At 37.5% G+C, this 14,436-nt stretch overlaps 1 protein-coding gene across 3 annotated transcripts in view; it reads right to left on the bottom strand.

Moving 5' to 3' along the window:
* LOC124796286 (SPARC-related modular calcium-binding protein 2) overlaps positions 1–14,436 on the bottom strand; it is an 814,488-nt gene that overhangs the window by 18,659 nt on the left and 781,393 nt on the right. For all 3 annotated transcript variants that reach the window (XM_047260407.1, XM_047260406.1, XM_047260405.1), the window contains one exon: positions 2,635–2,719. In XM_047260407.1, coding sequence (XP_047116363.1) covers positions 2,635–2,719 — 85 coding nt within the window. The remainder of the gene's footprint in view (positions 1–2,634; positions 2,720–14,436) is intronic.

A 14,436-nucleotide genomic window follows, 5' to 3' on the forward strand; every position in this document is an offset into this window, starting at 1 on the left:
TGACCAATTTTCAATTCATTCATGTGAAGTAATTGGCCATTAAAGGCAACTCTATACTTCTTCAAAGTCTTGCTTCTAAGAACTCTACAAGAATGTGACCCATGTGCTACAGAAATTTTTATAGAGAGAGAGAGAAAGGGGGAGAGAGAGAGAGGGGGGGGGGGGAGAGGGGGGGAGGGGGGGGGAGGGGGAGGGGGGCATCCCTTCCAGTGACCTTTCAAGGACACTTAGAAAATTCAGATACTGTGAACTCGAGATTGAAACTTCTTCACTAAGCATTGACCTCTTCTGGAAAAATAATTTTCATCTACATGTATGCTTTGGATAATTAGTATTTTCACAGCAAATTATTATAGATAAATATACTTCTGCATCAGCATTCTTAAATCTGTGAACATTATTCAAGTCCAATTGAAGATTATAAAAATTTGTTAATGGGAAGTCTTTGAGAGACTATAGATAATAAATGAGTAAAGGTGACAACTCACCATATACTCGAAGCATTAAGAGGTTGATAAACTAATGCACAAGATTGGAAACACTGTTAAGCATTCAACGTCCTCCTTCAAATATAACTAGTACAGGTTGATAACATTGTACTGGCACTGCAGGTTGACTGGTGTGAAGGTTTGTAGTAAGTGGACTGAGCAAGGGAAAATGGAGGCAGAAATGGTTATGGAGGGTGAAAGAAATGAATGAATGAAGGCTAACTGGTGAGAGGTGAAACCAGTACTCCCACTGACTAGGGATATCACACTGGTGAGCTTTGTCTGGTGAAGGCAAAGGGATTTCTGTGGGATGTACAATGGCGTGAACGAGTGAACTGGAAAGGGGAGATAGAATAGAGGAAGAATGAGAAAGCAGAAATGAAGATATGAGTGTAGAATGAGTGAGTGGGTATAATGGGGACAGTGTTGGAGATGAGTGTGGAGTGGTAGCCAGCAAAGGTTGAGGCTAGGAGGATTACTGGGTAGAAGTATGTGTTGTAAGGAAAATCCCATTTATGTAGTTCAGAGAAGCTGATATGGAGGAGAGTGTTTGGGATACCGATGGCATAGTTTGTGAAGCAGCCGTTGAAGTTGAGCTGTTGGGTTCAGGAGCATGGTCAGCCAATGGATGGTCAACTCTGCTCCTGGTCTCAATTTGGTGGTGACCATTCCTCCTGGTGGACAGCTGATTGGTGGGCATGCTCATGTACAAGACTGTGCAGAAATTACAGCAGAGCTGGTATATGATACGATTGTTTTCCCTGAAAGCCCTGCCCCTGAATGGGTCTGGAGGACGACATGCTGTGAGAGTGCATAGGGGAGGTACCTGGATCTTTCATGTTACAAGTGGTTGGGTGTAGGTGTGGCTGAAAGTTAAAAGAGTGTATTTCACACCTTGGGTTAGCACCAGAATGCCACTTTGAGAGGGTTGAGGATTACTTAATAGTATGTTCCTCATTGCTAGACTTAATCCTTCCCACTGCTTTGATTACTGTTTCATTTTAAAATGCAACAGTGGACCTAAGTGGTGCCCACTGTAACAGATTGCTGTACAAAATACTTACGATTCTTTTTAAAATGTTGGAACAGTACCAAGTAATTTATCTTAGTATTTGTCGTTGGTCAGCACACAAAATGAGAGCCTATCTTGCTCAGAATGACCTTATAGTCTGTTGACACTTTTCTGATATGGTGTCAGCTATTTCATATATTTTTAATTATTGACCATCCAGATCATATTGTGGACTTCCTGGCTGTTTTCATCTCTGGTTGCAGTTTTGGAATGTCATTCAAGATAATCATGTTTGAAGGATCAGACTACTTATTCTTGATCTTCACCTACATTTCATGGTTTAGGCACTAAGCCTCTTCCACCTTCATGGAGTGTCTCATACTGTCCACCTTCATGGATTGTCTCTTACTGCTGCCAGTTTGTAAGCTGAGGCTAGATTGGGAAGTTGTTTACTGTCCATTCTTCGTACATGTTAATACCAGGTGTTGCAATATTTGGTTATTCTGTTTTCAGTTGGATATGCTTTTGGTTCTTGACACACTAGTCTGTTATACACCTTATGAACCTTAAATGGCTTAATAAGTTTCCATCGACAATAAAATGTTTGAAACAATTTTATGATGCTACACAATATCTAGTTCATCAATTAAAGTGAAACAAACAACAGTACTTTGGAAAGCTGTACACCAAACATTTTGCAGATAGCACTAAAAATGACACACATTATTGTGTGACATGTACCATCACTATAGAAAATAAACTTCGTTAATACTGTTTTCATCTCTATTCCAGACTAAGAAATACTCTCCTTTTCATTCAAAGTGCATGACTATTTGATGCAAACTGGTATAAATAACAATTGCCGATAAAAGCTCGTTGTGGAACAAATAACCAAAAATTGAAGATAGATCAAAATATAGAAACATAATTACGAAGTGAGAAGGTTTCAAGAGAAAATGTATCAAGAACACCAACAAGAAGAAAATGAGTAGCAGAAGAGAAGGCAGATTAGTATTGGAGGAAACAAAGTTGAATAAGCAGCTTACACCTAGTTCTTAGTTGACCTGTAAGAGAAAAGGGAAAAAAGCCAGATGTATGAATTATGAGTTTGTAATGATTTAAATGTATACATACCTTGCTTTTATTCTTATCAAGTGCGTTGAAATTCCACACGGCAATTTCCTCTTCTGGTGATGATGGTAGCAAGGGTCGAGATTGGCTGCAGAACAAAAATAAATCTTCAGACTTATCACCCCACTTAAATTTTATCCCCCTATACTCTTACTACCACTTTATTAGTTGAGCCATGTTATCCACATATGATGTTTTTCTGGTTTGATTACTTGAATATTTTCTATTTAATTGCTCAGTAGTCATAGGTACCATAAAAAGTATAAAACTGATTTATAATAGGCACAAAATCAAAGGTAAAATTGGTAGCTTGTTCTAGAAACAATTTAGAAATTATTTCTTTCTGGAGCTTGTAATGTATGCCTAGTCATAGATATTGCTAATTGCTATAATCGCACTATTCACTCCCATTTACGGAGCTTGTTAGCACTTGATGTTAGGTTGGCACCATTAAAATGCATTGTAGTAATCGCTGCTGCTTGCTGGATCGCTGCTGTGTCTCGATGTTGATGCTGGCTCTAAATCTGGTTGTATAGGGGTAAAAAGATGAGGTCCCGTGTTTTTTATGTGCTTTTGATGATAAAGAACAAGCGAAACCAACAAATATGTAAACTTCAAATATTTATTACTCTGGTGGCCATCTTAATTCCACTGTCCACCAAAGACCATGACACAACACAAAGTAGTACTTCCTTTACATGTTCTTTGCATTGTTTATCCACCTCAAACAATAACACACAAACACACTTTACCAAAGTGACATTCCGACTGCGCCCCGACCCTTCTTGCTGCTTGTATTTATAACATTATCAAAGAACTACTAAAAAGAGATATAGTTTATAAGTCACATGTACATCTGTTATCATAATTTGTGCAGAAAAGTCATTAATTTGCATCAAGTGACATAATTTAACATGTTATTAAAATGACAGACAGATTTGTTGACTTGACAGAATAATTCTTTGTTACAAAAAGGCCGTTTTTTAGAAGTTTGTCAATTGACTTCTATAATTTGCATAAATAAGTAAATAACATGAATTATTAAGAATTACATTGGTTTTCGTCTAAAATAGGATTGATTACGTGAATACTGAGTGAAAACGCTCCTAGTGAACAAATAGGTTTCACTGGGTGATTTTTATTTAAGGAGATCCAAAATACCTAAGTTGGCCACTATTTTTCGTACTTCATATTAATTATTTAAGATGAACTTAGTGTTTTTACATGATGACATTTGCTGTATCAGTGATCAAGTGATATTAACTTTTGTGTGGGTCAGTTATTCAGTATAATTTAATGGGTTGACTGTTTATGGAGACATGTTATGCAATCATTGTTAACATACACAATAACTTTTCTATAATCATAAATACTCAAACTGGTTGAATTTGGAGGGTATCGCATACTTTGGTAAAGTAAAGCCTTTAATATGTTCCGTTACAAGCTTTTAAGAACATTGATACATTATTTAACTCTCATGGATAAGTATACCCTACTTTTTTTAAAAGGCAGTATGCCTTGTAAGCTTACAACTCAAAGAGTTATCTACAGCAGGTGCAGAGTGATTGGTTAATGAGACATATGTAGATAAACAGGGGTATTTGTGAGAAAGCCCAGTCTTAAGTGACTCAATTTAAAATGTGTTTGTAAAGGTTTGAAGTTCAGATTAATCCAATGGAGTTTTTAAAGAGGGAACTTTATAAGCCCCCATTTCCTAAAGATCTGCATATTCATGTTTCTAGGAAATAATGATTTGGATGTATTTTTCAGGAAGGGACCAGTTTACCTATACATGCTTTATTAGTTCAAACTCACCATTTTTGAAAACCCTTATTTACATTTATGCACTGTAAGACACCTTGGAGTGTGTGGATGGAGGATACATTGTGTACCAAAGTCAAGCCACTACTCACCCCTACCCTTTTCTGGTTGATTTGTAAATAGTGTATCACATAAATGAGTGGCAGTAAACCTGTCAAATGCTCAATTTTACCATCATGCTCATTCTAAGACATATGTATGGAAGGAAGTAACACAATAAATGTTTGAAATACCATGCAATTAAACTTTGTACGACGATGTGTACATGGCAATGCATTGATGATTGGTATTAATTCCGTATGGTGTGAAGTCATTACCTACTGCAATTAGAGCCTCTAAACATCATGGAATGGAATCACAGAGGATATGAACATGTCCTTAGAGCACTCTTTTTATATGGTTTGTTTACAAGCCGACAAAACATCAATAGTGGTTGCTGGATGACAAGCTATATCTTTCTGACCAACCGTACGCCATACATGTTTTGTATGGCACACATCATACTGAATGTGTAGACCTGCGGGTAGTGGCACACATTCTCTCAAGATGGTTGACATATCCCTTGCAAAATGTGGGAGGGTATGATTCTGCTGAAATGTGGAATATGATGTTTCCTGAAGGAGTGCAAGTTCCTAGGCCTTTAAAATCTCCCTCATTTATTACTTGCTGTTCAGATTACATGTTGGCAGATTGTGATCACCACTATTGAATTTAAATTGTGTGTAGCGATTGCTGTAATGCAGGTTAAAACAGGGTTCATCTGAAAACATTACATTTCATCACTCAGTGTGCTAGTGATGGTACTCAAGTACCTACTGCAGTCAGAGGCCTTCATAGCTTCTGGACAACAGAAGCCAATGCTTTGTAGCTCATGTCATCATCAAAAAAGTCAACACCAGAGGTTGCCAAACTGTTGGCACAAACAGGTCAATACCAATCACAGTATTCCAAGTTGAGGTAACATTCTTAATCAAGCTGTCAGAGTCAGTACAGCCCTGTAGATAAGATGGCAGCCATCCCATCTTGTGGTCACATTTGTGTACTCATTTCTTGGAGACTGTTCATTGTCTCTTGAATTTACACATCATCTAATATTACACCCTTTGATATTATTGTTCCATACTGACACTTGGTCTCATTTTTGCCCTTGGTTTGATGGCTATTTCACTGAGCAAGTTTGGCATAATACTGAAATTTGAATGTGCACTCTTGGAATTCCAAGGAAATCCTCCATGATGCATAACATGTTTTCCACTGTATTTCAAGTAACATTCTCACAAAACTGTCCATCTGAATTAATAAACTTGTGATCGAGTGCACAATTCTAAGATCCTTAATTGATGAAAGATATTAAAGAATATTTCTACCAAATTCTTTATGGTAAGACTCCAAAGTTGCATTATCGAGGATGGTGTTTAAATTCTTGCCTGACCACCCAGATTTAGCTCTTCCATGATTTCCCAAAATCAAAGCATATGTCAAGATGATTGTTTTGAAATGGAAAAACCAGATTTTTTTTTCTTGTCCTTCCTCTATCTGAGCATGTGCTCTGCACATTATGACTAGACACTGATGGGACATTAAAATCCTAATCTTCTCTTTTATACTATTATGTTTCAGCTCAAATCCTTCTGAACACATACTCACGAATATTTCATGTATCTTCAAACAAACACACACACACACACACACACACACACACACACACACACACACACACATATATATATATATATCTAAAAAGAAAGATGATGAAACTTTCCTTTCTTCTCGCTATCCACCAGGCCTCAATCTCCACTAATTTCTAATTTCAATTTGCCGCCGCTCATACCTCACCTGTCTTTCAACTTCATCTTTGCCTCTGTACATCCGCCCCGACTGACATCTCTGCCCAAACTCTTTGCCTTTACAAATGTCTGCTTATGTCTGTGTATGTGTGGATGGATATGTGTGTGTGTGCGCGAGTGTATACCTGTCCTTTTTTCCCCCTAAGGTAAGTCTTTCCGCTCCCGGGATTGGAATGACTCCTTACCCTCTCCCTTAAAACCCATATCCTTTTGTCTTTCCTTCTCCTTCCCTCTTTCCTGACGAGGCAACCATTGGTTGCGAAAGCTAGAATTTTGTGTGTATGTTTGTGTTTGTTTGTGTGTCTATCGACCTGCCAGCGCTTTTGTCTGGTAAGTTTCATCATCTTTCTTTTTAGATATATTTTTCCCACGTGGAATGTTTCTCTCTATTATATATATATAAATATATAACTGAAAAGAAAGATGATGAAACTTACCAAACAAAAGCGCTGGCAGGTCGACAGACACACAAACAAACACAAACATACACACAAAATTCTAGCTTTCGCAACCAATGGTTGCCTCGTCAGGAAAGAGGGAAGGAGAAGGAAAGACAAAAGGATATGGGTTTTAAGGGAGAGGGTAAGGAGTCATTCCAATCCCGGGAGAGGAAAGACTTACCTTAGGGGGAAAAAAGGACAGGTATACACTCGCACACACACACATATCCATCCACACATACACAGACACAAGCAGACATGTCTGCTTGTGTCTGTGTATGTGTGGATGGATATGTGTGTGTGTGCGAGTGTATACCTGTCCTTTTTTCCCCCTAAGGTAAGTCTTTCCTCTCCCGGGATTGGAATGACTCCTTACCCTCTCCCTTAAAACCCATATCCTTTTGTCTTTCCTTCTCCTTCCCTCTTTCCTGACGAGGCAACCATTGGTTGCGAAAGCTAGAATTTTGTGTGTATGTTTGTGTTTGTTTGTGTGTCTGTCGACCTGCCAGCGCTTTTGTTTGGTAAGTTTCATCATCTTTCTTTTTAGATATATTTTTCCCACGTGGAATGTTTCCCTCTATTATATAAATATATAACTGATAAGACTCCAGACATTTGGTAAGTAAATAAGCCTTGATATAAACCATGCATCTACTCCACACATTTAGGTAACTAACAGGCTTTCATATACTCTCTCCACGTATAGTTTACATATAAAAGTACAATCTACCTTCTGTATCTAAAAGTTGTAGTAAGACACATTTTTAAACTATGGTATTATTGTAATATGAAGTATTAGTGAACCTGGCAATACTTTGCCATTACTAAATATGTACGGGAACTGGGAGCGCGTACGGGAACTGGGAGCGCGTACGGGAACTGGGAGCGCGTACGGGAACTGGGAGCGCGTACGGGGACTGGGAGCGCGTAAGGGAATTGGATATATATCTACCCTAAACTCCCTCCCCCTCCTCTGACCTTGAGTCTTATTTATTGTTACTACAAATGAAACCTTCATTGGGAACTGAAGTCACTTAAAATGAATGGCTAAATTTGTTGTGACCATTGGTATACAGGGTATGAGAGAGATCTCTCCACCTACTGAACCTGAGAGGATGTTGTTGTGGTCTTCAGTCCAGAGACTGTTTTGATGCAGCTCTATATGCTACTCTATCCTGTGCAAGCTTCTTCATCTCCCAGTACCGACTGCAACCTACATCTCTTCAAGATGGCGGCGTGTGTAGATATCCACGATTTTACTCCAAAAATGAGTTACAGTGAAGCCGTTAAAAATTTGTGTGTAAGTTGCAAAAGTGAATTATTAAAGTATAATGAGCGTATTGCTAGTTTACAATGTGTAATCAGCAGTCTAAGAATAGAAATCGACAGCCTGAAGTCCGAAAATATGGAACTGAAGTCGAAGCGAAACATGGATCCATTGCTTCAAGACAGACAGAAGGACAAAAACTTTCGCGAGAACATGGCTACATTGGTGCAAAATGACGCTGATAAATCATCAGAATGGAAGGTAGTACACAACAAGCGTCAAACAATCGGCACTAAAAATTCGTGTACAGCAAATGTTTCGAGGTTCGAGAATGTAAACAATTTTGATATACTTTGTTCTAGTAATAGTCTCACTGAAAGTGAAAACAATCTTAAGAAGATTGTGCCGATAAACTATCGGAAAAAGGTTAGGTTTGATCTTCCAAAGCCACAACGTTCAGTTAACAGCAATGAAAGTGGCAGTGGTGTGATCCAGTCTGCTGTGAGTGAAACATCAACAAATCGTTTTCACATTTTCGCTGATAGTCATGGTAGAGGCATGGCTGATATAGTGAAAAGCAGTTTTAATGCTGCCGATGTTTGTGGAATTGTGAAGCCAGGTGCTAAACTTCAAGAAGTTGTAGCGGGGTGTGATCCTGAAAAAGTAAAAAACGAGTGTGTGATCTTAATAGGTGGCTCAAACAACGTTGCCTGCAACAAAGGGAATGATGCCATACAGTCGCTCAGGAAGAAAATATCGGCGCTTCATCAGTCTAAGGTATTTGTTGTGAACATTCCAAAGAGACATGACTTAATTCCACAGTCCTGTGTAAATGAAGCTATCTCTCAAACGAACTCTAAGTTAGCAAAGTTGTGTAAGCATTTTAAAAATACTTGTGTTGTAGATGTAAGCAGTTTTGGACGAGATTTATTTACAAGACACGGTATGCACCTGAACAGATCAGGAAAAAAAGCATTAGGTACCCTCTTAAAAACAAAAATATTGGAAGAAGTCCACAAATGTACCCCAAAGTTGGAACCAATCGCACTTGAATGGCTCCAACCATCAAGTCAGACTCGGTTTCAAACTCAAATGTTTCAGGAAATTGTTAGTAATGAACGTACTGTGTCTGTAGCTACCGATAATTTTTTAGGCAAAAGTTTAGATCTGTCTCTAATTCCAAAGAAATGACGATTTTTCACCAAAATGTGGGAGGACTTGGTAATAAAGTAAATGACATTACTGTTCTGTTAGAGGAACCACAAGGAATAAAAGATACTGATGTATTATGTTTTAGTGAACATCATGTGAAGGATATTGAAAGGTTGCAACTAAGTGGTTACTGTCAGGCAACACATTACTCTAGAACCATCATGGAAAAAGGTGGAGTGGTAATTTATGTAAAAAACAACGTATCTTACAATGCATTAGATTTAAAGAGCCATTGTATAGAGCAACAAATTGAAGTATGTGGTGTTGAGATTACTGTAAATGACTTCACGGCTGTAGTGTTAGCACTGTATAGATCTCCCTCAGGGAATTTGAATGTATTTCTTAAGCACTTAGATTCTTTATTATCCATACTGTACTCAAAGTCCAAGAACTTGATAATTACTGGTGACTTTAATGTTGATTTCCTAAATGAGAGCAATAGTAAAGCTGATTTAGTACATTTAATGGAGTCTTATAATCTGATGGCAATAGTAGATTTCCCAACTAGGATTACTGTTAACAGTAAAAGTCTGATAGATAATATATTTATAGATAAGTCTACATGGAATGAGATCACTGTACATCCAATCACTGGCCTTTCTGATCATGGTGGTCAATTGCTTAGGCTCAATTACATCAGTGTGTGCAACAGTTCCGAGCATTCTTGGAAATCTTTTAGAATAATAAATGAACAGGGCCTTAAAAAATTCAATGATAGCCTAAAAGAGATAGACTGGAGCCGAGTTTATAGGGAAACAGATGTAAACAAAAAGTACAATTCATTTTTAAATGAATTCATGTCTGTATTTGAGTCCATCTTTCCCAAAAAAGTAGTTAGAAATAGTAATATAGGCAATGCCAAGAAGTCTTGGATCACTACAGGGATAATAACATCTTGTAGAACAAAGAGGATGTTATACAGTTCTCTCAGGACTTGTAATGATCCAAAGAAACGACAACACTACAAACTTTACTGTAGCATTCTCAAGAAGGTTATAAATAAATCTAAAAGTATGTGCATAAAATCAGAAATTGAAAGCTCAGAAAATAAAATTAAAACTATATGGAATGTAATAAAGAGGGAAACTGGCAGGACAACAGGGAACATGTCTCAGGTAGAGATTAATACAGGGGACAGTATCATAAAGAAACCTGAGTTGGTTGCAGAAATATTTAATAACCACTTTTTCAGAGCAGCAGAGAAGACAGGCTGTAATGGTTCTATGGAAGAATCATTGTCCCTCTTACAGAAAGCTATTAGCAACAGAATCCCTCAGTTATCCTTACCTCCAGTTACTGTAAGCGAAGTCATAAGAGTAATTAGATCATTAAAAAATAAAAATTCTGCTGGTGTGGACAATATTTCTAGTAAAATACTGAAACACTGTTATAAATTTGTTAGTCCCGTCTTATGCAACATATTCAATGCATCCCTACAAGATGGGATTGTCCCTGACAGACTTAAGTTGGCTGTAGTGATTCCTCTCTTTAAAAAAGGGGATAAAAGCATTGTTACAAACTATCGCCCAATATCCCTATTAACTACCTTCTCGAAAATTCTAGAAAAACTCGTGCACAGGAGGATTGTAGACCATCTCAACATCCACAGTATCTTAAGCAAAAATCAGTTTGGGTTTCGTGCCGGTCTTTGTACTGAACAGGCAATATTCTCTTTCAGCAACCAAGTTTTGGAAGCCATTAACAAAAAAATGTCTCCAGTGGGTATTTTTTGTGATCTTACGAAAGCCTTTGACTGTGTAAACCACCAAATTCTTTGGAAAAAGGCAGAATACTATGGTTTAGGTGGTACTGTTGGCTTGTGGCTACAATCATATCTACAGGATCGGAAGCAGACTGTAATGCTAAATGGCTCTTCTGGAGAACCTGCCTCGTCTGAATGGGGCACGATAACGTGTGGTGTGCCTCAGGGCTCCGTTTTGGGCCCACTGCTTTTCCTCATCTTTATTAATGATCTTCCTCTTTGTTCTGAGACAAACAGCAAATTTACCCTGTTTGCCGATGATACCACAATTCTAATTGACGATTTGATTGATCATGATCTTGAAAAAACTACAAATACTGTTTTTAATGACATCTTAAATTGGTTCTCCTCAAATGGTCTCTCGCTCAATGCAGATAAAACTCATTATATGAGGTTCCATACATCACAAAGTAATCCCGACGAAATTAACATAAAATGTAGAGATCAACCAATACAGAAAGTTGAAGACACAAAATTCCTGGGTGCTTACATAGACAGTAAATGTAATTGGTCGGTTCACATTCTTCATCTATGTAAAAAACTTAGCTCGGCAACATTTGCATTACGGGTAATTTCTTCAGTGGCTGAAGTTGACACTATTAAGGTTGCCTACTTTGGCTACTTCCACTCATTGATGTCATATACTATCATATTCTGGGGGAACCAACCACTTGCAAAAAAAGTTTTCACCATCCAAAAAAAAGCAATCAGAATAATGTGTGGGGTCCATCAAAGACACTCTTGCAGGCACTTGTTTCAGAAGATAGGTATCCTAACAACTGCCTCACAGTATATTTTTTCCTTGCTGACCTTTGTGTGCAAAAATTATTCCATCTACCAAGACAACAGTAAATTCCATGGTTATAACACCAGAAACAAAAACAATCTACATTTAGAAATGAAACGTCTCACTCTGGTACAAAAAGGAGTTTACTACTCCAGCATTAAGCTGTTCAATGCTCTACCACTACATATCAAATGTGTTCATACAGAACTGCCAAAATTTAAACAAGTTCTCAAAGATTACCTGACAGAGAAATCTTATTATACTGTGGATGAATACCTGAAAGAAAATGTATACCATCACTAAACTTATTGTGTCTAGAAGTAGTTCAATTGATTTTATTGTGCATTTGGGCATTAGCGCACTTTTTGTAACAACAGATTGGCTGTACATGTATTTACTCTTGTAGGTCTAATATCTGATTTAACTTTGTGCTCTTATCTTTAACCTTTATTTGAAACTCCTTTTTCTGTCAAATGGTAGTTATGTTATCTAGCTGACATTGTATCTGTTACTTTATTTATAGTATGTCTTACTTAAACTATGTACAATTTTCCATTGAATTGCCCTTGTATTTATTGTAAGTTTAAATTGAAACCTGTACAATTTGACACGTTCCATATCCTTGTGATTGACTCACTAACTGGATCTACGGAACAAGAAATAAATAAATAAATAAATAAATGAATCTGCTTAGTGTATTCATCCCTTGGTCTCCCTCTGCAATTTTTACCTTCCACACTGGCATCCAATACTAAATTTGTGATCCCTTGATGCCTCAGAACGTGTCCTTCCAACCAATCCCTTCTTCTAGTCAAGTTGTGCCACAAATCTCTCTTCTCCCCAATTTTATTCAATACCTCTTCATTAGTTATGTGACCTACCCGTCTAACCTTCAGCACTCTTCTGTAGCACCACATTTTGAAAACTTCTATTCTCTTCTTGTCCAAGCTATTTATCGTCTGCATTTCACTTCCACACATGGCTACACTCCATACAAATACTTTCAGAAACGACTTCCTGACACTTAAATCTATACTCGATGTTAACAAATTTCTCTTCTTCAGAAAAGCCTTCTTTGCCATTGCCAGTCTACATTTTACATCCTCTCTACTTCAACCAACAGTTATTTTGCTCCACAAATAGCAAAACTAATCTACTACTTTAAGTGTCTCATTTCCTAATCTAATTCCTGCAGCATTGCCCGATTTAATTTGACTACATCCCATTATCCTCATTTTGCTGTTGTTGATGTTCATCTTATATCCTCCTTTCAAGACACTGTCCATTCCGTTCAACTGCTCTTCCAAGTCCTTTGCTGTTTCTGACAGAATTATGATGTCATCAGCAAACCTCAAAGTTTTTATTTCTTCTCCATGGATTTTAATTCCTATTCTGAATTTTTCTTTTGTTTCCTTTAATGCTTGTTCAATATACAGATTGAATAACATTGGGGATAGGCTACAAGCCTGTCTCACTCCCTTCCAAACCACTGCTTCCCTTTAATTGTAAATAGCCTTTTGCTCCCTGTATTTTACCCCTGCCACCTTTAGAATCTGAAACAGAGTATTCCAGTCAACATTATCAAAAGCTTTCTGTAAGTCTACAAATGCTAGAAATGTAGGTTTGCTTTTCCTTGATCTATTTTCTAAGATAAGTCATAAGGTCAGTATTGCCTCATGTGTTCCAACATTTCTACAGAATCCAAACTGATCTTCCCTGAGGTCAGCCTCTACCAGATTTTCCATTCATCTGTAAAGAATTCGTATTAGTATTTTGCAGCTGAGGCTTATTAAACTGATAGTTTGGTAATTTTTACATCTGTCAACACCTGCTTTCTTTGGGACTGGAATTATTATATTCTTTTTGAAGTCTGAGGGTATTTTGCCCATCACATCTCATTCAATTCCCACCTTTTTGCAGTTTCTTCAGTTCTAATCTACAGTTCATAACCAGTAGATTGTGGTCAGAGTCCACATCTGCCCCCGGAAATGTCTTACAATTTAAAACCTGATTCCTAAATCTCTGTCTTAACATTATATAATCTATCTGAAAACTTCCAGGATCTCCAGGCCTCTTCCATTTATACAACCTTCTTTCACGATTCTTGAACCAAGTGTTTGTTATGATTAAGTTGTGCTCTGTGCAAAATTGTATCAGGCAGCTTCCTCTTTCATTTCTTACCCCCCATTCCATATTCACCTACTACATTTCCTTCTCTTCCTTTTCCTACTGTCGAATTCCAATCCCACATGACTATTAACTTTTCATCTCCCTTCACTATCTGAATAATTTCTTTTATCTCATCATACATTTCATCAATCTCTTCATCTGCGGAGCTAGTTGGCATATAAACTTTTACTACCGTGGTAGGCATGGGCTTCGTATCTATCTTGGCCGCAATAATGCATTCACTATGCTGTTTTTAGTAGCTTACCCACACTCCTATTTTTTATTCATTATTAAACCTACTCCTGCATTACCCCCATTCGATTTTGTATTTATAACCCTGTATCCACCTGACCATAAGTCTTGTTCCTCCTGCCACCTAATTCCCACTATATCTAACGTTAACCTATCCATTTCTCTTTTTAAATTTTCTAACCTACCTGCCGGATTAAGGGATCTGACATTCCATGCCCCAATTCGTAGAACACCAGTTATCTTGTTCC

This window comes from Schistocerca piceifrons, chromosome 4, assembly GCF_021461385.2.
Source record: "Schistocerca piceifrons isolate TAMUIC-IGC-003096 chromosome 4, iqSchPice1.1, whole genome shotgun sequence".
NCBI classification, from domain to species: Eukaryota; Metazoa; Arthropoda; class Insecta; order Orthoptera; family Acrididae; genus Schistocerca; species Schistocerca piceifrons.